The sequence below is a fragment of the Alternaria triticimaculans genome (assembly GCF_023758025.1).
Source record: "Alternaria triticimaculans strain BMP 0046 chromosome Unknown scaffold_3, whole genome shotgun sequence".
Taxonomy (NCBI): Eukaryota; Fungi; Ascomycota; class Dothideomycetes; order Pleosporales; family Pleosporaceae; genus Alternaria; species Alternaria triticimaculans.
In genome coordinates, this window is record NW_026055960.1 from 282,306 (window position 1) to 304,635 (window position 22,330).

The window sequence follows — 22,330 nt, forward strand, 5'->3', positions numbered from 1 at the left end:
TCCACAACTACGCCATTCGTTTCCATACCCCACCCACAAACCCAACCGCCTACCTCTTCCCCTGCGGCAGCATCCCCAACAACCTCTCCAACTCCATCGCCGTACTCCCGTCAGCCTTATCCCTGATCTCCTGCAACAGCTCCCTATCCTTGGCTTTGAACGCCTCCTCGCCCGCCTTGACCATCAACCCACACTTGATCCACATATCAACCCTCTCCGGCACCGTCAGCGTCGTGCACTTGGGGATAAACACACTCGCCACCCTAGTGTTTCCAGCACCGAGAATCTCGTTGAAGAAGGGCTCCCAGCCAATCGGGCTCTTCTTCTGCTTTGCGAATTCTTCGAGCTCGGTCCAGTGCCGTGCTGCGACGAGGGCGCGGAGGCGTATATATGTGTACGTCTTGTCGTTAATCTTGAATTCTGACTGCACTTTTTGAGCGCGCTTGTAGTGGCCTTGGCGGATGAGTTGGAAGATCGTCTCGTTTGCCGAGAGGCCGATGTATGTTTGACCTGGTAGCGCGCCAGCGGGTGTTGGGTCTCTCGGTCCGTTGAGGTCTGTTTCGAACTGGTGTTGAAGACGGAGCAGTTTGGCTGCATCGTCTATAGCTTGGCGCTGGAAGACGGCCGCGCTGTCGCGTGAATCCTGGAGATACTTTGATGCCAACTTCAGTTTGTCTTGCTGGGCTGGATAGCTTTCCTGTGCGATTGCTTCGGATAGTAGAAGGTTCGAGCCGTCTAATCTCCTGTCGTCTTGGTAGTACAGATCTTTCAGTAGCTCGCGATCCTGATCCCACGCTGACGACTCGACTAGAGCTGTGGCGACCGGACGGCTGTTGATGACGCGGAAGAAGGAGGCAAGAGGTAGCTTCTTGCGTAGGTGTAGGAGAACGTGGAAGATGAGATCGGTATCGCCCGACTCGATCGCCTTGTCGAGCGCAATGTTGTCTTCCTTCATGTTGAGTAGTAGCGGTACTTGCTTGCCAGCTCTGGGTTCGTAATTGAGAAGCTCCGTCGCCAGTCGCACGCGACCCTCATCGTAGGCCGCCCGTGCGATCTCTTCGAATGAGACACCAGGCCTGCCATGCAGTTTCTTAACTATAAGACTGCAAATATCCTCTTCTGGGTCCGTCGAGACGCGCACCTTCTGTTGCGCCCAGTGTCCGTGAATCTGGTTTGCTGGCAGATGCAAATACTCGGCTATGCGCAATGCAAGAAGGTACTCGCTGCGGTTCGTGAGACGCTCAACGAGCTTCTCAGGCGTCATGCGGCGATACTGGTCGTAACTGAGCGGCAGGCCAACCTCATAGAAGCGCACAGCGTTCAGAACTCGTAGTGTGTCGCATGTGTCGACAAAGTCGTCAGACGAGTACAGGTCCAGCACTGACTTTCCGTACGAAGCCGCTTTCAGGAGCGACTTTTGCCAGTGGATGTTGTACTCGTGCGCAGCGGCCTTGATGCACGTGTCCACCGCCTCTCCCAGACTCGGTCGTATCAGCTGTATAAGGTCGTCGGCCTTGGGGCTCTTCTGTTCTAGGAGCGAAGACGCTTCCAACAGATTTGCAGCAGGCGAGTCGGAGCCCAGCCTGAAGACATCCACCGCCTCATCCGGCACCTTTTGTATGAACTCGCAGACGTCGTTCGTGAGGAGCCGTATGCCATCAACGTCCGGCAAGAGATGCACCCAGGTGTCGTAGTAGAACTTGGTCGCGGCACTTCGAGGGCCGATCAGGTGTACTTCGTCTTCCCAGGCCAACGCGACAGCATTCGAGCCGCACCATTCCATGTCTTTTGGCACTGTCTTGATCTTGCTGTCGTACTCGCTGAGCTTGTCGTTCCAGTCGCCGCTGACAACCCACACCTTTCCATCCTCTGTGTAGAAGGCCAGGAATTCCGCGCGCGGACTGACGCTGATGTGCCTGAACGGCCCAGCATCGAAGTTGCGGTCTTCCGCCTCAGTCGCGTCGACGACATACAGCGTAGACCCAATCGCTAGTATGACTTCCACCGACCGCGAGAGCGAATAGGCAGGCGGTATGATGCTCCATGATATGACGGGCTCGGTCGGCGGTATAGCGAGGAGTTTGGGGCGCGGTTCGGCGTACGAGGTAACAGAGATGAGATGGTTGTTCCCGAGAAGCGCTACAAAGCCCGTGTTGTAGAATTTGCAGGATAACACACCGTATTCGTCTGCGCCGTGGCCGAAGGTGAAGGGCACGAAGTCGCCTTGGAGGTCGTAGTAGCAGCGCACCGTTCCGTCCGAGGTGACGACCAGCAGCTTTTCGTCTTCCGACCATCCCAGGCCCTTGATTGTGCCTTTGTCCCACTATCGCCTGTCAGTAGTCCGTCCTTCATCTCCCGGCACATGTAGAGGGTTGCATACGTTGATGCTACGAATCAGCTTGCCCGCGCAGCTGTAGATATCGATGCTCGATTTGGACGCGCCGGGACCACGGTAGGTATGCAGCTTCTCTTCATCGCGGTAGACAGCTGCAGAAGTCAGCCGCCTGGTCACATGTTCGCGCAGTCGTCGGCAGACGGTGGGACGTACCTACCTACAGCACCGCTATACGGCGCCCCCACCACATTGTAGTTCTCGAGCTCGAGATCCGCGTCGAAGACAGCCTGGTAGAGCTGCACCTTCCTGTAGAACTTGTCGCCGACCTTTTCCCAGTTGGCTGTTGGCTTGGACATGGTTGGGCGCGACTATCGGGCTATCATCGCGCGAACTTGTCGGAGGCTTGGGGTGCCTGCATGGAGCTTCGAGTTGAGGTCATAGCTCGCCCGCCGAGGCTGTTGCAACGCCTGCAAAGGTTGCCTTAGGGTAGTACGCCCACATACTAAATCTTGCCAAAAATACGCTTTGCTTTCTGCTTGTAGAGCTCCAAGCCCGATGCAATGTACACTTCAGGGTTTGTTGGAATGTAGCGTTCAACTCATTAAAGCCCCATGTCGTTGCCACTCATCGGAACTCATGGGATATCTTTCATTTCTTGGTAACTATATACTGGTATACTAATTTGGGTACTGTCGAATCCAACTTCAAGAAAACGCCGTCGCTCATGCATTCGTAACCAATCTGTGCGCCTAGAAGTCCGATTTCCTCCCAACCAAGTCGCATCATCAACATCAGAACATATTTGCTCAATGACCTCCGATGAGCTCAGCCAGTGTCTCGCGAATGCCGAAGCGATCGACATCACTGCCGACCTTTTTGCGGAACATGCCCAGGTCCTGGAGGAACGCCTCCGCCTCGTTGTGCAGCTCCTGCGCCAACTCATCGTGGTCACCCTCATCGTAGCCTGAGTCAGAGTCATCATCGCTGACCTCACCATCAGGAGCAGGGACAGATCCTTCTTTACCCTCGCCTTCGCCTAGCCATGACTCATTCTCGAAGTCTGGCGTACCAAGCTCCCGGGGCGGTGGCAGGACGATGGGGTTCTTGAGCTCTCCTAGAGCGAGCTGGAGATGGCGGCGCAACGAGTCGATCTCTGCGCGCAAAGCTACGTTTGTGGGACGCAGCTCTTCGACCTCGGAAGTGAGCGCCTTGATCTTCGCAGCAGACACTTGACGGTTCTCCTCCATGAGGCGCTGCATGAGTGCGACCTGCCTCTGGTACTCGTCTAGCTCGGTGGCTTCCTCCCTCTTGCGCTGGCTGGCGGCGTTGACACAGACTTGTAGACTGCGGATCTGTTCTGACATCTCTGCGATCTGAGCGTCTCGCTGTGCAGCCGACATGCAGTCCTGGTTGACCAAGGCACGTGTGCGGATGCGCTTGGCCTGGTCGGCGTAGCGTAGGGTGGAAAGAGTCTCATCGTAGTCGGCCGGCGCAATGCAAGCAACCATGGCTGTCTTGCTGTTACCACCCAACGAGTCTTTCAACAGCCAGGTCAAGACTGAATCACGGTACGGCACAACCTCTCGTGGTCGTCGTCCCTTCGCACCGTGTCGTCTTGGGTCTGCCAGTGCAGCAATGACGCGACCAAGTGTAGTAAGAGACTTGTTGATTTGTCCTCCCTCCTTCAAGCGAGCTCCGGTGGCTTCGGTCGACTTGGCACGTTCGGAGCCAGCGAGATCGACGAGGCGCATGCGTGCTGTGCGTTCGATGGTCTCATCGGAGAGAAGCGAGTGGGTGATTTGCTTGAGGCGGATCGTGAAGACGGCGTGGGATCGTGACGAGGTGTCGTTCATCTTGGTGGAGGCAGTCGTTCGGCTCTATAATACTTTTAGTATGTCGCTGGATGAGTATGTAGAGATGCGCCTACCATGTCGCCAATCTTCATCAAGCGCGCAACATCAGCGTAGCTCTTGACTTCAGCCTCGGTCAGACCCTGCACGTATACACCATCCTTCTGACTCTCGCGGATCTTGAGGTAGATGGGCGGGGTCGTCCTTGGGGTGAGCAGATCCCGCACGTGCTCGTTGTAGACTTCGAAGTAAGAGACTTGGACGTGGTAGTTGGTGTTGGGCGACGGTTCGTGTGCGATGCGATCGAACAGCTCCTCGCAAGTTCGCGGGATCAAGCCTGGGTTGTCTGGTGTGCCCATCATGGTGTAACTCTTTCCCGATCCCGTCTGACCGTATGCGAAGATACATGTGTGGTATCCTCCGAAGTTGTGGTCGAGGAACTCCTCACCGAAAGAGCGGTAGACGTCTTCTTGGTGGGCGTAGTGCGGGTCGGACTCGTCGTGCGACCAGTATGAGCGATCGAATGTGAACTCCTTGTCGTCCAAAACACGGCGTCCGCTGTTCCCGCTCTCTTCTGGCGCATAGAGTGTGGTCTTTTGTGTGGCTGGGTCCATGCGAATCAGGCATTTCGTACCCTTCTCTTTCTCTATAGCATTTATTAGTGTCTATACGTATCAATTGGTACTGATATCCTACCTCTCGGCACAAAGGCCCTACATCGCACCACCACCTTGACATTGCCGGGGTCGTCGTTCATGGGCGCGGGTGATGAGAGCGCCTGAAGATACGATGCGTCGGATGCGCGCATGGAAGGCGCAGAGGCGGTCGTGTGTAAGGGATACATTCTGTAGTCCAAGATACCGTCTAGTATGAGGTAGCAAGAGTCCAAGAGCTGTTGCGACCGGTGAATGTACAGCAGGTGCATAGGCGGTGTTGAGGTGGAGCACGGATCGCTCTGCCCATGACTCGTGGGCCATTGTTTGGGCCGTGTCAACACGCGGTTGCCGTGTGCGATCGATAACACGTCACTGCCAAGCTCCCCACTGACGCGCGCGCCATCACAGCGCGACGCGACCAGACCAAAGGGGATGTCTAATAGCTTCCGAGATCTGCTGGGGAGATACTGTGTGGTCGGATCAGCTTGGATCTGTCTCCAGGTACACACTGACGAGTACCCACAGCAGCCCTCGTCTCCCAACACGACGCGACATGACGACCTGGCCAAAAGCAAGAGCTAGCTGACCTGTCCATGGCAGCAACAGACGGTGAAGCTGTCTAGGCGCATCCGGTGAAGGACCAAGGACTATCAGTTGGATACCTTGCAGTCACCAATGACGGCTTTCGTCCCAGCGCCTTCCACGCAACACCTGGGCATGCTCCAATTCAAGTCGCGTTCTTTCGTCGACACGAGACATTAATCTATTGCCCATCGCAATCTTACACGGCTTCTGGTTCGTTTGGATACGTTGTTGGACTGATGTTGTCTACCGCGCACTTTCGGCCGGGTGTGCATCGCAGTAGCGACTAAATTTTCCATCTGAGGCGGGCGCAAAATGTGACTGGTGTCGACCCTGCGACGTGAACTCTAACCATGCAATTACAGAACTTCATTCAACCTAATATTTACTCGCATGCGACTTGCTTACCTTCATTCATTTAATGAGAACAGGCATCCAGCGGTCGAATATAAAGCCAGGATACCTTCAGCGGCCTGTCGACACCTCGCTTGAGGAGCGCACTACCGACAAGGCCTATCACGCCCGCGCAAGATTTACCTGCCGTCGCCAGACATGGCCACCGCTGCAGTACTAAGTCTCTTGGACGAACATACCCGGCAAGTAGCCTTTGATGGTAGCCTGGCGAGATTGAGAGCTGCACCGGGAATCGACAGCGGCGCGCTCGATATTTGCGTGCGACTGTTGCCCAGCGGAAGCGCCCATGTAGAAGGTGGAAGTACTTCGCAGCATGAGGAACTATGGAATACCGTGTTGGACCGTCTAGTCGACCAAAGGTCACCGGAGAGCCTCTACGAGATTGCTGAGATATGCTACACCCACGATTCGCATGCCGCATCTCTTCTCAATTCCAAAATCAAGCAAAGCCTTTCCACCCTAGCCACGGATCTATCGGCTGGACAAGCACATGGGGAAAACATCGAAACTGCAAGAGCCTATCTCGAATTCCTGAAATGCTCCTTTTGGGTGCCGGCCGCGTCTTCGTACATGGTCGACTCGCAATCTCTCACTCTCCTTTCGAGCTTCGTCGGCATCGAAGGGCTAGATGATACTGCACACCATACTTTGTCCGCTTTGTTTTCGCTGTCGAAGAGCAAGAGAGAGAACTCGCCCACCAATCTCGATGAAGTCATTGATCAATCAATATGGAACCGACTCAATGCACTCGACATGGCAAGGTTTGCTGCTCGGTCTAGCAAGATATACAGGACCTGGTTCCAATGGATATCGCTCGCCGCTTCCGCTGGGCTTAAGTTTACATGTGTGAGCAACGAAGAATACTGGAGAAAGCTTAGACTGGGTCTTGTGAAAGGCCATGCAGATCAACGCAAATACTGCCTCGGTATCATCCGCCAGTCTTTTCTTGCTACTTCTGACCATATCGATACACCTACGATGCGATACGATGCCAGTGGCAAAGACCGGGAGCAGTACGATCTATATACGACCCTATTCGAAACTATCGTGCTTCATCGGTATTCTGGCCAGGTCGAGGACTGCCTAAAATCCATGACGACGCTTCTTGGCTCTTCTTCAGCAACAAATCCTTCCCGGATTACTCCCGCGATGACGACAACTCTACTCACGGCAGCCTTAAACCCGTTGATACAGGAGAGCGTTAGGAAAATGATCGGCCGCTGGTATATGGACTTTATCATCGAAGTAAGTCACATGTCTTCCATTCTCATGGACGATATCGTTGTTATCGTTGTTGTACTATCCACGCAACAAGATAATATTTGAGGGCGAAAGCCATGGCCTGCTAGAGGCTGAGTATACCGATGCTGACTTTGACATCGCAGCGCCGGGGTGACTTGAGCGGCCACATAAACTTCCTTTTCGAGGGATTTCTGCCTTGGGCAACGGATGGCAGCCTCTTCACATCGACTCTTACTGCCACACGATCATCGACAACGTGCGCTCACGGAGACGCACTCGCTGCAGTGATCTCTCGGTTTGTCTCCGATACCGAAGACACTCCATCATTCGTCCCTTCGGTCGACTATGCCGTCTCTGAAGTCGGAGTGGACAACCGAAATGGCCGTGCAATCATTCTTGGCATAGTTCGTTACCTCGTGAATGCCGGCGGGAGGATGTTCCAACCAGCAATATTGTACATGATGCATGGTCTCATCGAAGGCCTGAAGACGCGATACGAAAGAAGCCCAACGCATCACAAACTGGAAATTTCCGAGATTACCGAGATCATCAGCTTATCACGCTTGCCTGGAATGCCAGAGGTAGCAAGTGACTTACACAGCGTTCACTGCCAAAAGCTCTGCGATCTTCTTGATCCCGATTCACAGTCGAAAGGTGTACCTACTAGTGAAGCCCTGCGGGCTAAATGCCAAAAGCTGGAAGATCCAGTGGATCACTCTGCGCTCCAAGCAACCTTTGGCACGAGTGATGGCGAGCTGCCTACTCTTCAGTCATTCATCAACGACCTCCGCGACTCAAAACATAGCTGCATACAAGGTCCAGCCTTCGCGCCAGCATGCAAGAGCGTGATGGAGTTTCTTGATTGCACTGAGCCAGCCAAGATCGACGCGAACGAGCTGCACACTGTGTTGTCAGCGCTATGGGAAGAGGCCGAGATTCGCGACTTCATCAGACCATTTGCTGTACACCTGCCTGCGCTACTATTCCATCCGACATGCATAATAGTTTGTGTTGAGGACGCTCTGGACCACTTTCCCAGTGGCTGCGACATCCAAGGTCTGCTCTGGACAGCCATGAAACGCCTTATGAAGCTATCCAAGGGACGGTCCTACATTCTTGCAGTACTTGCTCGATCGCTACGGAAAGCTGTGTTTGCACACCCATATGCAATCAAATCATTGCGGGGAGGCCTCCCCTTCGATGACTACATTCTCGATTTCATCAATAATCCAGCATCCATCGGAACGGAGTTTTTGTTTGAGGTTGTCGCTGCGGACAAGCTTCAGCAATACCTGCCGCATCGAACATATGCATCGTACTACGGTATGCGAGAATGGCATGCATACGCAGCTGTCATAGATATCCTACATCGTATACCGAATGACCCATATGTCTCATCTCCAGAGACTGCTCGGAATATACTGGATGAGTTGGAACTTCCCTGGGAGGATCAGAAACCACCAGTCGCAGTCAAATGTCCATGGAAGAACACTTTTCAACTGCAGGCAATGCTATTGATGAGTCACTACTGTGTGGATGACATAAATGTGGAAATTCATCTCGATTATTTCACTCGTGCCTTAGTGGTAGAATCATGGCCACGATACCGCTACCTGCTCGAATGGGCCATAGCTCGCATTTACCGTCGGTTCCCGGAATTTACTCAGCGCATCTTGATAGAGCTAGGAAATCTGGAAGAGTATAGCCCGATTCATATCGCCAGTCTGATGAAGATTGGTCTTCTAGTCGCGCCATACGAAACCCAAGACTTTGCAGTAGAGTTCATCACACACCTGAACTCCTACTCTGCCAGCCCCAAAGTGCAGATCCGCCACGAAGCAAACTTTGCGGTTCCCATTGTGTTTGACATAGCTGTTGAGAAGGGCTGGAGGAGGATTACCGAGAATCCCGCTTTCAAAGGCATGAACGCTTTCATCCGCCGGCTGGACAAGTTCAACGCTTCGCCCTGGACGATAAGAACTCTAAAGGTCGATATTGAACAGAACTTTACCCTTACGGGCATCTTTCAAGGCCGATACCTGTCGATTGAGACACCAGAACCAGAGCTCGTCACGCATGAAGATTTCGAAGCTCTCGAGCGTGATGACCAGGCTGATGGTTTCAACCCACCACCTGCACGCATAGCACTTGGGAACAAGATCAAACCCAGCTTTGACGTCGTTACACCAGCTACAACTGCCCCGGTACCCACCACCACCACCACAGAGCCGACCGGCCAAATCACCCTCCAAACCAAAGCCGGCATCGACCTAGACAACCTTCACCCACCAGGCGGTCCACCCAGCATGCAAAATGCCCGTCCCGCATCCGTCATGCTCGTTGCCTCTCTCATCGACAACCCCACCAACCTCGGTGGTCTCTCCCGCATATCCGAATCTTTCGGTCTCGAAGCCCTCTACATCGATGACCTCAAGAAGGTTGCGCACAAGGACTTCAAGGCTACGAGTGTGCGATCGGAGAAACATCTTGCTATCAATGAGCTGAAGGAGGTTGGCGTACCGGCGTTCTTACTCGATGCCAAGAGTAAGGGGTATGAGGTTGTGGGCATCGAGCAGACTGATCGGAGTGGCATATTGGGGACTGAGGATGTTAAGAATGATGTTTTAGATGGAGAGACGATTGAGAAGGAGGCCAGAAGCCAAGACATCGGCACTTTGCCGAAGAAGTGCTGTCTTGTGCTGGGTAGTGAGAAGGAAGGTATTTCCGCGGAGGTGCTGGCTGTCATCGATCGCAACGTCGAGATCAAGACTGTGGGAGTTACCAGAAGTTTGAGTAAGTCTCATTCTTGTAGCCAACGTCAGCACCCTTTTACTAACGTTCTCAACAGACGTTCAAACCGCAGGTGGTATCGCACTTTACGAATGGTGGAGAGAATGGGGCGGCAGCAAAGCTTAAGCCACCACGCCAACCTAGGAAAAAGCTGAACAGCCTAGAGCCTACGTTGACGTTAGGTCACCTACTTTGCAAAGATTTGGGTCAATGTAGTCTGCAGACCTGTTCAGTTTTTTTCTTGTATGAGGTGCCACAACAAAAGAGAACCATGGTCCCACTCTAGAGACAGGTCAAATGCTTCAACAGCAAACATCCACTCAATTACTCAAAAACCCTCTTCCACACCCACAAACTCCTACTATTAGTATAATGCCTCAACCCCTCCATCCCCCACTCCATGCCCACACCACTCTCCTTATGTCCCCCAAACGGCACTCTAGGATCAACATCAAAATGTGAATTCACCCACACACTCCCCGCCTCCAACTTCCGTGCCATGGCCTCCGCGCGCGTGATGTCCTTACTCCATACCGATGCGCCCAGCCCCGTTCTGAGCGCGTTGGCGCGGTCGATGACGTCATTCTCGTCGCGCCATTTGAGCAGTGGGACGATGGGACCGAAGGGCTCTTCTTGCACGATGCGGGAGTCTTCGGGTGGGTTGTCGATGATGGTGGGGGTGATGTAGTAGCCGGTTTGGGGGGTTGGGGTTACGGTGCCGGCGAGGGCGGGGGTCCAGTTTTGGAGGGGGATTTGGGCGTACATGTTTTGGACTTTTTCGAACCTGGGCAACGTGTCAGTACAGCGGTTGATTGAAAAGGGAAAAAATGTACTCACTGCATCTTGTTTTGCAACGGCCCTACCACAACGCCTTCTTCCGTCCCAGCACCAGTCTTGATGTTCTCCTTTGTAAACTCAACCATTTTATCCCGGAACGTGTCGTAGATACTCTCGTGAATGTAGATGCGCTTCGTCAACATGCATATCTGGCCCGAATTGAGGAAACTCAGCGTCGCGATCTTGGGCAGGCATTTATCGATGTCCACGTCTTCGCACACAATCGCCGCGTCATTCCCACCAAGCTCTAGCACATATCGCTTCAGCGTCTTCGCGCAAGATGCCGCGACGAGTTTGCCTGTTGCTATCGAGCCTGTAAAAGAGATCTTGTCGATACCAGGGTGTTCTGTGATCCAAGGGCCGAGTTGGTCGTCTCCACTGAGAACCTGCACGACGCCGGGAGGAAACACGGCCATGGCCAGCTCGCCAAGCTTGAGGTCGCAGTACGGTGTGTACGGCGATGGCTTCATGATGAACGTGTTTCCCGTAATCAGTGCTGGACCCAGTTTGCCCAGGCCTAGTAGGATAGGCCAGTTCCAGGGCACGATGCCGGCGCATACGCCGATGGGTGGGTGGGTTGAGTAGATGGTCTTTTCGTCGTCTTCTTGTAGGATCTCATCCTTGATCTCCATCGTCGCGAAGGCGCGTAACCATGTTAGGCCGCAGTCCATCTCGGTTCGGGATAGCGATAGTGGTTTGCCCTGCTCCGAGGTGAGGAGTTGCTCCAGCTCATCGCGGTGGTGTTCTATTGTATCGGCGTACTTGAGGAGTAGATTTGCTCGCTCGGAGAAGGGTGTGGAGCTCCATGATTTGAACGCCTTGCGCGCTGCGTCTACGGCGGCATCGAGATCTTCTTTCCTGGCTACTGGCACTTCGTAGAGTGATTGGCCGGTGGCTGGATTGATGGAATGCCGCGTGGTAGGAGTTGGGATGAGCTCGTTGTTGATGACATTGCCTAGGTAGGTCTTTGTGTCGAGTTTGGAAGCCATATGGAGTCGTCCGTGCTTGATGACCTTTCAGGATTCGGATCGACTTGCAGATAAGAATGCGCACCGCAGCGGCATAGTTATACGCATAGCTAGATGCGGCCAAGTTCTGATGGCTGCGGTTGAAGTGGGGTTGACATCGTACAGACGCGGGGTAAGCATCACACTACGAGCTGTCATCGTTCGCATATGCTCGGTGGCTATCTGATTCGTAGAGTGTATATTGTCTTTGCTTGGTGTTGGGCTCATCGCGGTTCCTGGGGATTGATGACGCAGTGGGCCAGCGGTGCACGGATGCCAACAAAGACGACGCGGGGATGCGACGCGTCTTCGATCACGCTCCAACCAACCCATCCACTTCATCACCAAGCCATCCTGCGGCACCACCCGTCTCTACGTTAGGCCACGCGCAAGGAGATGCCAGGCTCGACTTCACCGCCATGAAGATCTCGTGCGAGCCAGATGTCGGCTGAGGCATGCTTTCCCCGCCAAGCATCATGAAACGGCTATCAAACTCATCCTCTTCCGCACGACTCGACAAGACCCCTACCTCGTTCTAAGATCGCCCAGCTGAGCCCAGCCGTCACTCGTTCTCTAGGGCCTGTCGGTTTCAATTAAGCTCATTGTCACCCCGCTTAAGCCTCTTCGAACAGGGCACAGAAGCTCGTACAAGCATTCAACCGCCGCAAGGTCGAACGCCAAGATGCATCTGTCACGATTGCTGAAACTGAGCTCCCCGTAATACCCGGGCTGAAAAGTAGAGATATAATGGCGACGAAGTCCACAGTAAGGCGACAATGAATGGAACCTGACTATCTACTCAAAATGCCCTTCATGCACTCAAAAGGTGCTACTACGCTCGGTCATACTTTCCGGTGAGTACCATCGTTGCTTTCAGATTCGCAAGGCTGAACGGCTAACCAGAGGTAGAAACTTTGATCAGACGATCATCACAGTCAAAGTCGGCGGTAAAGACTACGCCGAGTCGTTCAGTTGCCATCGCGAACTCCTCCGACGATGCTCCCCATACTTCAACACATGCTTAGAGGAGAAGAGCAATTCGCCCTACGAGAAGTCGGGAACTACGCTAGACCTCGACGACACAACCCCTGACGTGTTTGACGCGTTCATGCTATGGTTATACACAGGCTTCATACCACACCATCTCATTGAGGGAGGGAAGGAGGTCCATCCTCCGACTCATGCAGTCAGTGTTAATGGCGGCGACAGCTCGAGCACCACCGGTCAGGAGGAGGGCGATGATGTGGATACTGCGTCTTGGGGCATTGCTTTAGAGACCGACGAAGCGGAAGCGGACGCCGCGCCGGCCAACGCTGCCGCTGCAAGCAGCCCTGCACCGAGTGCGGAGAAAGTCCCTGGCGATGCTGAACCCGAAAAGGCTGCCGTAGTACCGCCTCCACGAAACCCAGCTGAGAAGCCCGAGATACCCAAAGAGACGCTGTGTCCATGCTGCTCAAGGCCATACAAGTGGAGAGGGCTGGAAGGCTTCTTAGAGCGCCGATTCATCTCACTCTACGTCTTCGCACACCGCTACGCCATACCCAAACTACGTCGCGCCGTCATCCTAGCATGGCAAACAAATGACGAGATCCTACAAGTCATGCCCGACCACAGCAACGTCATCGCGGCCTACGAGAGCCTACCACCAGACGCACCGCTATGCCGATACTTCCTCGATATGTACTCCGTGTACTGGAACCCCGACCGCGACGACGAGCGCACGATTGCCCTGCGAAGTCAGCTTCCGCAAGCTTTCTTGTTCGAACTGGTAACAATGTTGGCGAGGGGGGAGAGGCCAAAGATGGAGAAGGAATGGTGCGAGTTCCACGAGCACGAGAGTGAGGAGGAAAAGAAGGCTTGCTTGGATGACTTGGCCAAGGACCCCGTTGCGAGCAAGGCACTCAGGCGCATCAAGGATAGCAAAGGCTGGAAGGGGCTGGTGCTCAAGAAGGGAAAGAGATGAGACAATGACAACCAATTGCACACGCATCATGGCATGGCGTTTCGGAGTCGCATAACATTGGCATATCCCGGTTACACAATTAGCAACACTTATTCTCATCGCATTCGCATTTCCAATTTGGCGAACAATGTCCACATATGCCGCCCCCTCAACCGCTAACACTCGTGTTCTCCGCCTCGTCAGCAAGCTGAGGAATGCGGGGAAGCAACACAAGATCTCCTGACCGCGCCGGACATATCATCATATGTTCAACTTGGCCATCTTTGCTAAATTCACCCTGTGGCATCTTCCTAGCGGGCATTTTTTGGTCGCGCTGGATGATACGGCGAAAGCCATGGGGTCGCTGCTACCATTCACGTGCATGGACTTCTTGCTTGGCATCTGCGGATGTCTCGCGGTACGAGACCAAGAGGTCTTGTAAGACTATGATGGCTCAGAGTTTCGCGTGAAGATCGTGTTCGTTGGAATGACTTCGTACTGATCTTGCCATGAGTGTTGATGTAGCGTTGCTGCTCTAACGTTGATACGGGACGTATGGCTTGGTGATGATGCATTGGCGTGAGTGGTATACGGTACTACAACGTAACTCACATAGCTATAATAGAGCATTTCGATTATAAGTAGACTTCACCATTCTTCTCACGTTTCCGCGTCTACACCGAGCAAAGCAACACAGTACAACAATTCTGACTTCAATCGTCCACTCACTCATCAAACTTGCGTTACCACCGCGAAAACTAATCATGCAGATATTTACTATCGCCATGTTTCCTTCCTTCCTCGCCCTCACCACCGCTCTCTCTCCACCCTTCGAACCCCCCTGCGACATATGCGTCCCCACCCCCGACAAGAACAAATGCGACATCACCACCTCCTGCACCTACGTCTGGGGCCACGACGACCCCAACACACCCGGTCCGAATTATTGCGCCTGCCGCCATGGGTATCGTACGTCTCTTCCCAGCCCCCATCACCAACTTCCCAGCTGCCATCCGCCACACCTCCATGGATAACACCTGCTAACATGGTCCAACAGGTGCGACAGGCTACGAAGCCAACAACTTCGAAGTTCAATGGCGACTTCCGTGGTATGGTACGCCGAACGGTGACCCGAGCCAGGAGGGTAGGGTGTTCGTGAAGCCGGGCGTGGTTTGTAACACGCTTTGTGATGATTAGTATCTTGGGAAGGATGGGTGTAAGGCTGTGCAGGTGAAGAAGTGGTGCATGTAGGGGAGAGCAGTAATGGTAGTGGTAGCGTCTTTTAGTGGGGATTCTGGTATATGACCCTTTCGTTGTATAGTTATGCTATATTCAGGAGCCAATCTTGGTTATTCTACAAGTCTTCGTCTTCATCGTCGGAGGTGTCAACCATATACTGGCTGTGGAGCCGAGCGTGGATGATCGGGTAATCTTGGGGCCTTTTCTCGCGAATGATTTGTGGTTTCCATGTTAGCCCTGACTTTGACCTGATTGGATTCTCCTTCCAGGGCTCTTGTCGTGTTGTGCACATATCTCTTTGATTCTCCATCCTAGCCCTCTCCTTCCTATCTCTACGTGCATTGAGAGAATCCATAAGCTTTCCATGACGTTCAAGACTGAATTCCCCACCGCCTTGCATTTCTTGCTCGACTGTTTCTTTGTTGGCCTGGGCGTGGAATCGATCGACTTGCGCTCGAAGGTGCGTGAAACGTCCATTCAGTGATCCAAATAGATCCATGACATTGTCCAAATCTTGATGCCTCTGGAGCGTCTCTACATCAACCGTTCCATGCGGAAAGCGAACACTTTTACCAGCACGCTTTCCTTTGGAGACGAGTCGCACTCGCTTGAAGCTTCTCACGTCCTCTTCCTCGCGCTCATTGAGCTCATATATATCTCGTTTTCGACTACCGGTGGCTGTAGCTCCTGGTCGCAAGTCGGGCTCTCGTGTATGTTGACCGGCTTGTAGCGGAGATTCGTCGTCCTGAATCACGGTAATCCTCCGAAAGAACATCTGACATTCTGTACAGTGTATATCGGCATCAGTCGTATATGATGATGGGGTCTGGCATCCTGGACAAGTAGTACTACTGCTCTCGCTAGCATCATCCTGACTGAAGATAAAGCTCATGTCAATTCGTTGACCAGGTATAAAGGCAGCCTGCCATGGACGCGACAACTCGATCTCTTTTCCCGTACCTCGGGCTTGTAAAGCGTATTGCCTTCGTCCAATCTTGATCTGACCTGGCATGTCCTGGAAACGCAGCTCAAGAACGGAGTGGAAAGCATCCCAAGAGTTGATGAATTGCAAATGGACAGGCACAATACGACCCATAGGATCGTCCAGTATTATCGGCTCCTCGAACATGCTTCGCTCTAGGTAGCTGGGAAGTGAAGTCTGCAGGCGCATAACAGCATGGTAAGTTGCGAAGTTGATCGTCATCGCGCCTCGTATCATGCCTTTGAGCTCAGAACCAAGCTTTCGGAGCCAATCTAACTTGAGTGCTTCGGATACGTTCCCCAATATCGAGTTGGCAACTTCGATATTGCGGTTAGCATTCTCAATGCCGTCTTTGATGTCTATGAGTGATGCATCATGCAAGAGCGTCACCCTGTCGTTCCTGCACTTTGCTTCGTCGAGTTTGTCATTCATCTCTTTTCGACTCACCCCAAGTAACGTGCTATACAACATCAGCATCAGCTCTGACCAGGATAAATATGCGACTTACACATTGGCCGTAATCAACAACATCTGCAGACTTGATGTCGTCCCCGCGATCTCTGCGCGAAACTGCTCCAGCGCTTCTTTCTCTCCAGTCCTCCAACCAATCGCCCTTCCAATCTCTCTGACCCTGTTCACTTTACCGACTTCAAAAGCGCGCTGGTATTCCTGGATGCGCTTCTTGTAGGCGCTAACGCGGTCGTTGCATCTAGCTACGGCTTGCTTTGCTGTTTCGCAGAGACTCCGTAACTCAGGCGTAGCTCCATCCCCATGCTGTCTAGTAAGTAAATCAATCTCGAGGAGCGTACGGTCGAGAGTCCAAAGCTCGCGTACGGCGGCCTGGTACTCTGCTTTGGAGCCGCGAGCCTCGTCGAGCGCTGCGACTAGATCTTTCACAAGCAAAACGACGGAGATGATGTCGCCTACGGCACCGAATGTGACCGGCATGGCAAAAGAATAACAAAACGTTTGGGCAATGACACGATAATGGTATAATGAAAGTGTTGAAACTTCGTGGGAGATTCCATCTGACCCCGCCTGAATGAGGCTGCACAAGATGGCGGAGTCGCTAAGCCTCCACGAGGTCCAGCCAGTAACATGTCACACATACGACGCCACTTCATATCGCGACTGCCTGCCGATGCGGCACAGTTGCCAAGACCACATCCTCTAGTTTGACCTCACCTCACTCTTGAGACGAATAACCACTCTCAGTGTCCGACTTCTTCTCATCTGTACGCACCCTGAAACGATCGGTCTTTTCATCAGCCCAGTGTGGGCGCGCATCGAATGCGAACTGCAGAATCTCTGGACGCTGGTAGTGGCCCGCCGCATCGATCCATACCTTTACCGATCCCATATGCGAGAAGTCAATCTCGCCCTGCACCAACTTCTCCTCCCCGCCCGTGTGCGGACCAGCGATGTACGAGCAGAATGGATGGAGGACAGAAGACCAGCCGCCGCCAGCCTTGACAAGGTCCTGTTTTCCGAGGTTCTCTTCCATCCAGTCGAGGCACTGTTGGTCGACATAGTTGGAAGCAGTGATGACGAAGACTTGGGCAGTGAGGGCATGGGCCTTCATCAACGCCTCGATCTGCGCATCGGCAACGGCTTCGAAGCCGGCCATGGTGGATAATGCCGGCCAAGCTCCCGCATGAATGTGCTGGTTCTGTGTGATGAGGGCCTGGCGCGCGCCGTTCATGGTATGCTCCCAACACGCGAGACCTCCGAGGTTGTACCCGAGCGACAATGGCCAGTTGCGCAATGTACTTCCGTTGCCCTGAGCCCACACCATGCGCTCGACATAGGTTGGCTGGAGCTTCCGATGAACACCGAGTATAGTGCCGTCGCTATCGATAATAACTTGCGAATTAAACAGTGTATAGCCGTTGGCGACACGTTCGCACACGCCCAGATTGATGGCTACACCGGTCCTGCGACAGGCATCCTGAATAGCACTCACATCCTCCCCATTCGGCTCCACTACAACGCTCTCTTCGGCGTATTTGGCCAAAGCAGCGACCTGCTTTAGGGGTGGGTAACATTCGATCCAGTACTGTGGTAATATTAGCCTGAGCCCCAGCATACCAAGTTTGAGATAACAGCCGATGCACATACAGGATAGCCAGGAATGAAGGTCTCGGGGAACACCAAGAGCTTGACATCATCTTTCGCAGCTTGTTCGATGAGGCGGATAGTCTTCTTGATGGTGGCAGCTTTGTCCATGAAGACAGGCGCAGCGTGGGCGGCAGCCACCTTGAACTTGGTTTCCTTGGGTGCCATCTTGTTGCAGCGCGATAATTGGGGTTCCTACTCGATGAATTGAGTCAAGACTGTCAGGCTGGTGAAACTGCGGAGAAGAGAGCTGTCGTGGACCCAGATTTCTTTGTTAAGGTTGCTTGCTACCTGCCAAGATCGCCGCTTCCGGTCGGTCACCGTACAACGGCGGCCGCTGCGGCACGTCGTTATCTCCCGCGTCGTGGAAAGGTCCGATTGCCCAACTGCCAGCCCTTCCCGGATTGCCAAACAATGCAACTGCACACGAAGATCGTTTGTCATCGGGCTAGTGCGCATCAGGTACCCGGCTCGTCACACCACGCGTTCTCGCAGCCAGGTGAGCCTATACAAATATGGCTAGCGTCGACTCCATTTCGCACCGAAACCGGCACTCTCCCCGAAAACACTGGCATTCACTCGTTGCACAATCGGTGCGATTACGCGGGAAACTCATCCGACTGGACATGTGATTGCACGGCCTTATGGGTTCACTGCAATAGATGCATGTCGTGACACAGAAAACCGCCGAGTGAATGGGGGTGCAAACCCCAAAAGCCTGCACGGCGATAATACAACTTGACCCTCTGCGTCAAATAATGTTGTACCATTCTCTGACCCTTCGCAAACCAAACTGCGTGATTCCGACGACAACCGGCTTTTGACATGGCGTTCGATTATTTTGCAAACCCCCCTCCGGGTCTCGATTTGAACGAATCCCGCACTGCTTCTAACAATGCTATCGGCGTTGTACTTTTTGTACTTTCTCTCGTTTTCGTGGGCTTACGCCTCTACACTCGCTTGCACGTAAAGCGTGAGCCACTGGGTCTAGATGATTATCTCATGTTTCTCGGTCTTGCGCTGAATGCGGGCAACCTAGCGTGCTGCATTGCAGGTAAAGCAGTCGATCCCGCAAGACTAATCACGGATGCTAACGTCCAGACTAGGCGGCTTCTACGGCCTTGGAAAGCACATATGGTCCTTGGGACCGTATGAGATGCGACAGATTACGATAGTGCGTTGCGACTCCCAGAACCCCACAAGTATCGCAGTACTGACCACAGTAAGATCACCTTTGCATATGTCTTCATCTACGCATGGAGTGTGTGCATCATCAAGTTCTCGATTCTGGCGCTATACCGCCGCATATTTGGCCTCTCGTACTTTGGCTATTTCTGCATCGCTCTCACTACAGGCTATCTTATCACCAACCACATCGTCCTACCGCTCTACACGCGACCGCTGCACTATTACTGGAACCAGTGGTACGGAGATAAAGGCGTGGTTCAGGTAGACGAGGCAAAGGTGAGAATACTCCAAGACCGAGCTGCAACAGCGACTGACCAAGATGTAGTTTTATCTCGGTGTCGGCATCATCAACCTTTTCGGCGATGTGTGCATCCTTACGATACCCATAGCGAGTGTGCTTAAGCTCCACATGGGACGGACCCAGAAGGTGGCAGTCTGTCTCACATTCCTACTTGGTAGCTTGTACGTCACATTCCTACGTCAGTTCCTACGAAAAGGTTTCGCTAACAAGTACAGCGTCTGTTTTGCTTCGCTCTACCGCATCATCACCATCACCCATCTCGTCCAGTCGAAAGACATCAGTTGGGCAAAGAGCGACGTCTTCATCTGGTCCTCCGTAGAACCCTCCATCGGCATCATCTCCGGATGCCTACCCACCCTGCGACCGCTCATGATGAAAGTAATCAACGCACTCTCGACCCGCCTGCCATCCTCCTTCAAGTCATCGCAGCACTCCGAATCATCCGGCCCCTCGCTGAACCCTCTCGAAACGATATCCAAGAAGCGCACGCGCAAGATCAACCTCAAGGATACGTTGGGAGACACGATTAACAATGACACTCGGAGCCAGTGGGGTAAATCGCGATTGGATGAAGACGAAATGTGTCTCACGACAACGACTGTGCATGGGGAGTGCCCGGGTACCGCCTTGTGCAAAGAAGGCAGTGTGACCACAAGCGAGCTCTCGCAGAGTATGAGGAGAGAAAGAGGGATTACTATGACGAAAGAATTCGCGTGGGATGAGGGAACGCATGATCAAAGCCCAGACAACAAGGTCTAGACGAGTAGTAAAGCGACCGCGCAATCCACTCGGCTTTTGATCTTATCCGCACCAGGCACCGGAAACAGGACTTGGATCAACGTGAATATCCTATCGACGCCCACTCCCAAGCACTCCGCCCCTGAAGAACCTCTGCATAGCTCAGACCATCGGCAAGATTGAGAACCGTCCGGAAAATGTTGCGTATTGGGATGCGACGCGTCGCGGCCTCCGTAGTGCCGAGCATTCGACCAATGGGTTGGTCAGTGCACATGGCGGCAGCCTGCACTGGACCCCGCGACGGTCGACCTATCGCATGCGCTAGAATGTCTGAAGAACTCGGGGTAGGTGATGAAAGATGGAAACGGCTTGGAAAGGAACGCGACGAATGCGACGGGACGGCACGCGTAGCTGCACATGGGACGTGCTAGCGTGGCCGATCTATGAGCAAGCGCGACTGGGTAGCACCCTGACAGCTCACGTAATGCATCATCCACATTAATTTTGATCTTGATGTCTAGCAAACGTGACGTGAGTTATGACAGGTGACTGTGTTCAGTCTTCGAACTTTGTGCCTGCAGCCAAAGTTCTGTCGCCAGGCCGAATGTGGTATAGCGTTTTTGCACTCTCGTCGATCATCCCGGCGTTTTGCACGTTGCGGCCACACATCTTCCCGGCGGAGATAGTTGTCGCAGCACCACCACCTTGGAGAAGCGCCACAAGAAGCCTGCCTTTTCGTCCGATCTGAATATGGCAACGGTGCGCCATGCATATAAGAGGCACTGTGCATCTGCAGAAACTGAGATGTCAACATCAACGCACCTCGCGACTCAAGCCTCAACATGCAAGGCTACAAAGACTTCGACCCTGCAAAGGACATTCGAGACCTTTCCGGAAAAGTGATCTTGGTGACTGGAGGTGACTGAACTTATTTCCCGTCGTTGACATTCTTCTGACAGTCATATCAGGCACCGCAGGATTGGGAGAAGAAAGTGTGCGAGCACTGGCGGCGCACAGTCCATTACACATCTACTTCACAGGCCGCAATGTCGCTGCAGCGAATGCACTGATCGCCGACATCAAAGCCAAGCACCCGGGGACATCTTTGAGCTTCATCAAGATGGATCTTTCGTCCCTTCGCACAGTCAAAGAGGCCATCGCTCAAGACTTCAAACATGACCGCCTCGACATACTGATGAACAACGCCGGTATCATTGCCAAACCAGCAGTTTTGAGTACTGATGGTTACGAGATCCAATTCGCAACGAACTATCTCGGCCATGCGATGCTCACCAGAGAGCTGATGCCCATCTTGCTAAAGACAGCCAAAGAGCCCGGTGCAGACGTCCGTGTCGTCAGCAACACGTCCGCCGGTTACGAGTTCCATCGCGTCATCAAAGGTGGTATCTCCTTCGATGAGCTTGACGCTGGAAGCACGATGTCTCGAATGATGCTAGGCGCATGGATTCGTTATGGCCAGTCAAAACTCGCAAACATCCTCTTCGCAGCGGAGCTCGCGCGTCAGCATTCTGAGCTGACATCTGTAGCCATACACCCTGGACTTGTCGAGACGCCCATGAATACTGAGATGGCCGGCTGGAGTAAGACGTTCGTCAACGTAACGTCGCGCTTATCGGGCGAGAAGTGGCTCGAGCCGCATGAGGGCGTTTTGAATCAGCTTTGGTGTGCGGCCGGAGCGAACAAAGAAGCATTGCGCAATGTAGGATACTACACGCCTGGGGATGTAGATTCGACAGAAAAACTAACGGCGGAGGCTAGAGACAAAGATCTGTCGGGAAGGTTGTGGGAGTGGACGGAGAAAGTGCTCCCAAAAGTCTGAAGCTGTGGTTTGATGCATCGGTAGCACTTTGGGGCTGGGGGGCATGTAGCTCTTCCCAGCATCTGATCAGGCCAGCCTTCCCGTCCCCATCGACAGTAACGAATATCTCGTCAAACTCTTTAACCCACGATGTCCAACCCATTCCGTCCAGTTCCAAAATGGTGACCGGTACTGAAAGCAAGAAGAAGGTCATGCGATAGGTTAGTAATCTTAGGGCCAAGCCTTCATTATTTATGACATCCTCTGGACTCATCCTAGGGTACATTTGCTGT

At 53.3% G+C, this 22,330-nt stretch overlaps 9 protein-coding genes across 9 annotated transcripts; 4 read left to right on the forward strand and 5 right to left on the reverse strand.

Annotated features, from left to right (window-relative positions):
- Positions 1 to 49: 49 nt before the first annotated feature.
- On the reverse strand, positions 50 to 2,691 carry J4E78_002785 (uncharacterized protein; the record flags this gene model as incomplete). Its single annotated transcript, XM_049363430.1, has 3 exons — positions 50 to 2,323; positions 2,381 to 2,487; positions 2,553 to 2,691. The coding sequence occupies 3 exons, from the start codon at positions 2,689 to 2,691 to the stop codon at positions 50 to 52; spliced, it is 2,520 nt and encodes an 839-aa protein (XP_049224095.1).
- Positions 2,692 to 3,141: 450 nt separating this feature from the next.
- On the reverse strand, positions 3,142 to 5,110 carry J4E78_002786 (uncharacterized protein; the record flags this gene model as incomplete). Its single annotated transcript, XM_049363431.1, has 3 exons — positions 3,142 to 4,212; positions 4,263 to 4,831; positions 4,882 to 5,110. 3 exons carry the CDS (start codon positions 5,108 to 5,110, stop codon positions 3,142 to 3,144), a joined length of 1,869 nt encoding a protein of 622 aa, XP_049224096.1.
- Positions 5,111 to 5,975: 865 nt separating this feature from the next.
- On the forward strand, positions 5,976 to 9,995 carry J4E78_002787 (uncharacterized protein; the record flags this gene model as incomplete). Its single annotated transcript, XM_049363432.1, has 3 exons — positions 5,976 to 7,082; positions 7,223 to 9,872; positions 9,928 to 9,995. 3 exons carry the CDS (start codon positions 5,976 to 5,978, stop codon positions 9,993 to 9,995), a joined length of 3,825 nt encoding a protein of 1,274 aa, XP_049224097.1.
- A 198-nt stretch (positions 9,996 to 10,193) lies between these two features.
- Positions 10,194 to 11,695, reverse strand: J4E78_002788 (uncharacterized protein; the record flags this gene model as incomplete). The annotated part of the gene is made up of 2 exons (XM_049363433.1): positions 10,194 to 10,653; positions 10,707 to 11,695. 2 exons carry the CDS (start codon positions 11,693 to 11,695, stop codon positions 10,194 to 10,196), a joined length of 1,449 nt encoding a protein of 482 aa, XP_049224098.1.
- An 822-nt stretch (positions 11,696 to 12,517) lies between these two features.
- Positions 12,518 to 13,676, forward strand: J4E78_002789 (uncharacterized protein; the record flags this gene model as incomplete). Its single annotated transcript, XM_049363434.1, has 2 exons — positions 12,518 to 12,567; positions 12,617 to 13,676. The coding sequence occupies 2 exons, from the start codon at positions 12,518 to 12,520 to the stop codon at positions 13,674 to 13,676; spliced, it is 1,110 nt and encodes a 369-aa protein (XP_049224099.1).
- Positions 13,677 to 15,009: 1,333 nt separating this feature from the next.
- Positions 15,010 to 16,824, reverse strand: J4E78_002790 (uncharacterized protein; the record flags this gene model as incomplete). Its single annotated transcript, XM_049363435.1, has 3 exons — positions 15,010 to 15,677; positions 15,855 to 16,336; positions 16,385 to 16,824. 3 exons carry the CDS (start codon positions 16,822 to 16,824, stop codon positions 15,010 to 15,012), a joined length of 1,590 nt encoding a protein of 529 aa, XP_049224100.1.
- A 238-nt stretch (positions 16,825 to 17,062) lies between these two features.
- J4E78_002791 (uncharacterized protein) lies at positions 17,063 to 18,159 on the reverse strand (the record flags this gene model as incomplete). Its single annotated transcript, XM_049363436.1, has 2 exons — positions 17,063 to 17,932; positions 17,995 to 18,159. The coding sequence occupies 2 exons, from the start codon at positions 18,157 to 18,159 to the stop codon at positions 17,063 to 17,065; spliced, it is 1,035 nt and encodes a 344-aa protein (XP_049224101.1).
- Positions 18,160 to 19,078: 919 nt separating this feature from the next.
- J4E78_002792 (uncharacterized protein) lies at positions 19,079 to 20,239 on the forward strand (the record flags this gene model as incomplete). Its single annotated transcript, XM_049363437.1, has 3 exons — positions 19,079 to 19,165; positions 19,219 to 19,455; positions 19,505 to 20,239. 3 exons carry the CDS (start codon positions 19,079 to 19,081, stop codon positions 20,237 to 20,239), a joined length of 1,059 nt encoding a protein of 352 aa, XP_049224102.1.
- An 821-nt stretch (positions 20,240 to 21,060) lies between these two features.
- J4E78_002793 (uncharacterized protein) lies at positions 21,061 to 22,058 on the forward strand (the record flags this gene model as incomplete). Its single annotated transcript, XM_049363438.1, has 2 exons — positions 21,061 to 21,136; positions 21,187 to 22,058. The coding sequence occupies 2 exons, from the start codon at positions 21,061 to 21,063 to the stop codon at positions 22,056 to 22,058; spliced, it is 948 nt and encodes a 315-aa protein (XP_049224103.1).
- Positions 22,059 to 22,330: the final 272 nt, after the last annotated feature.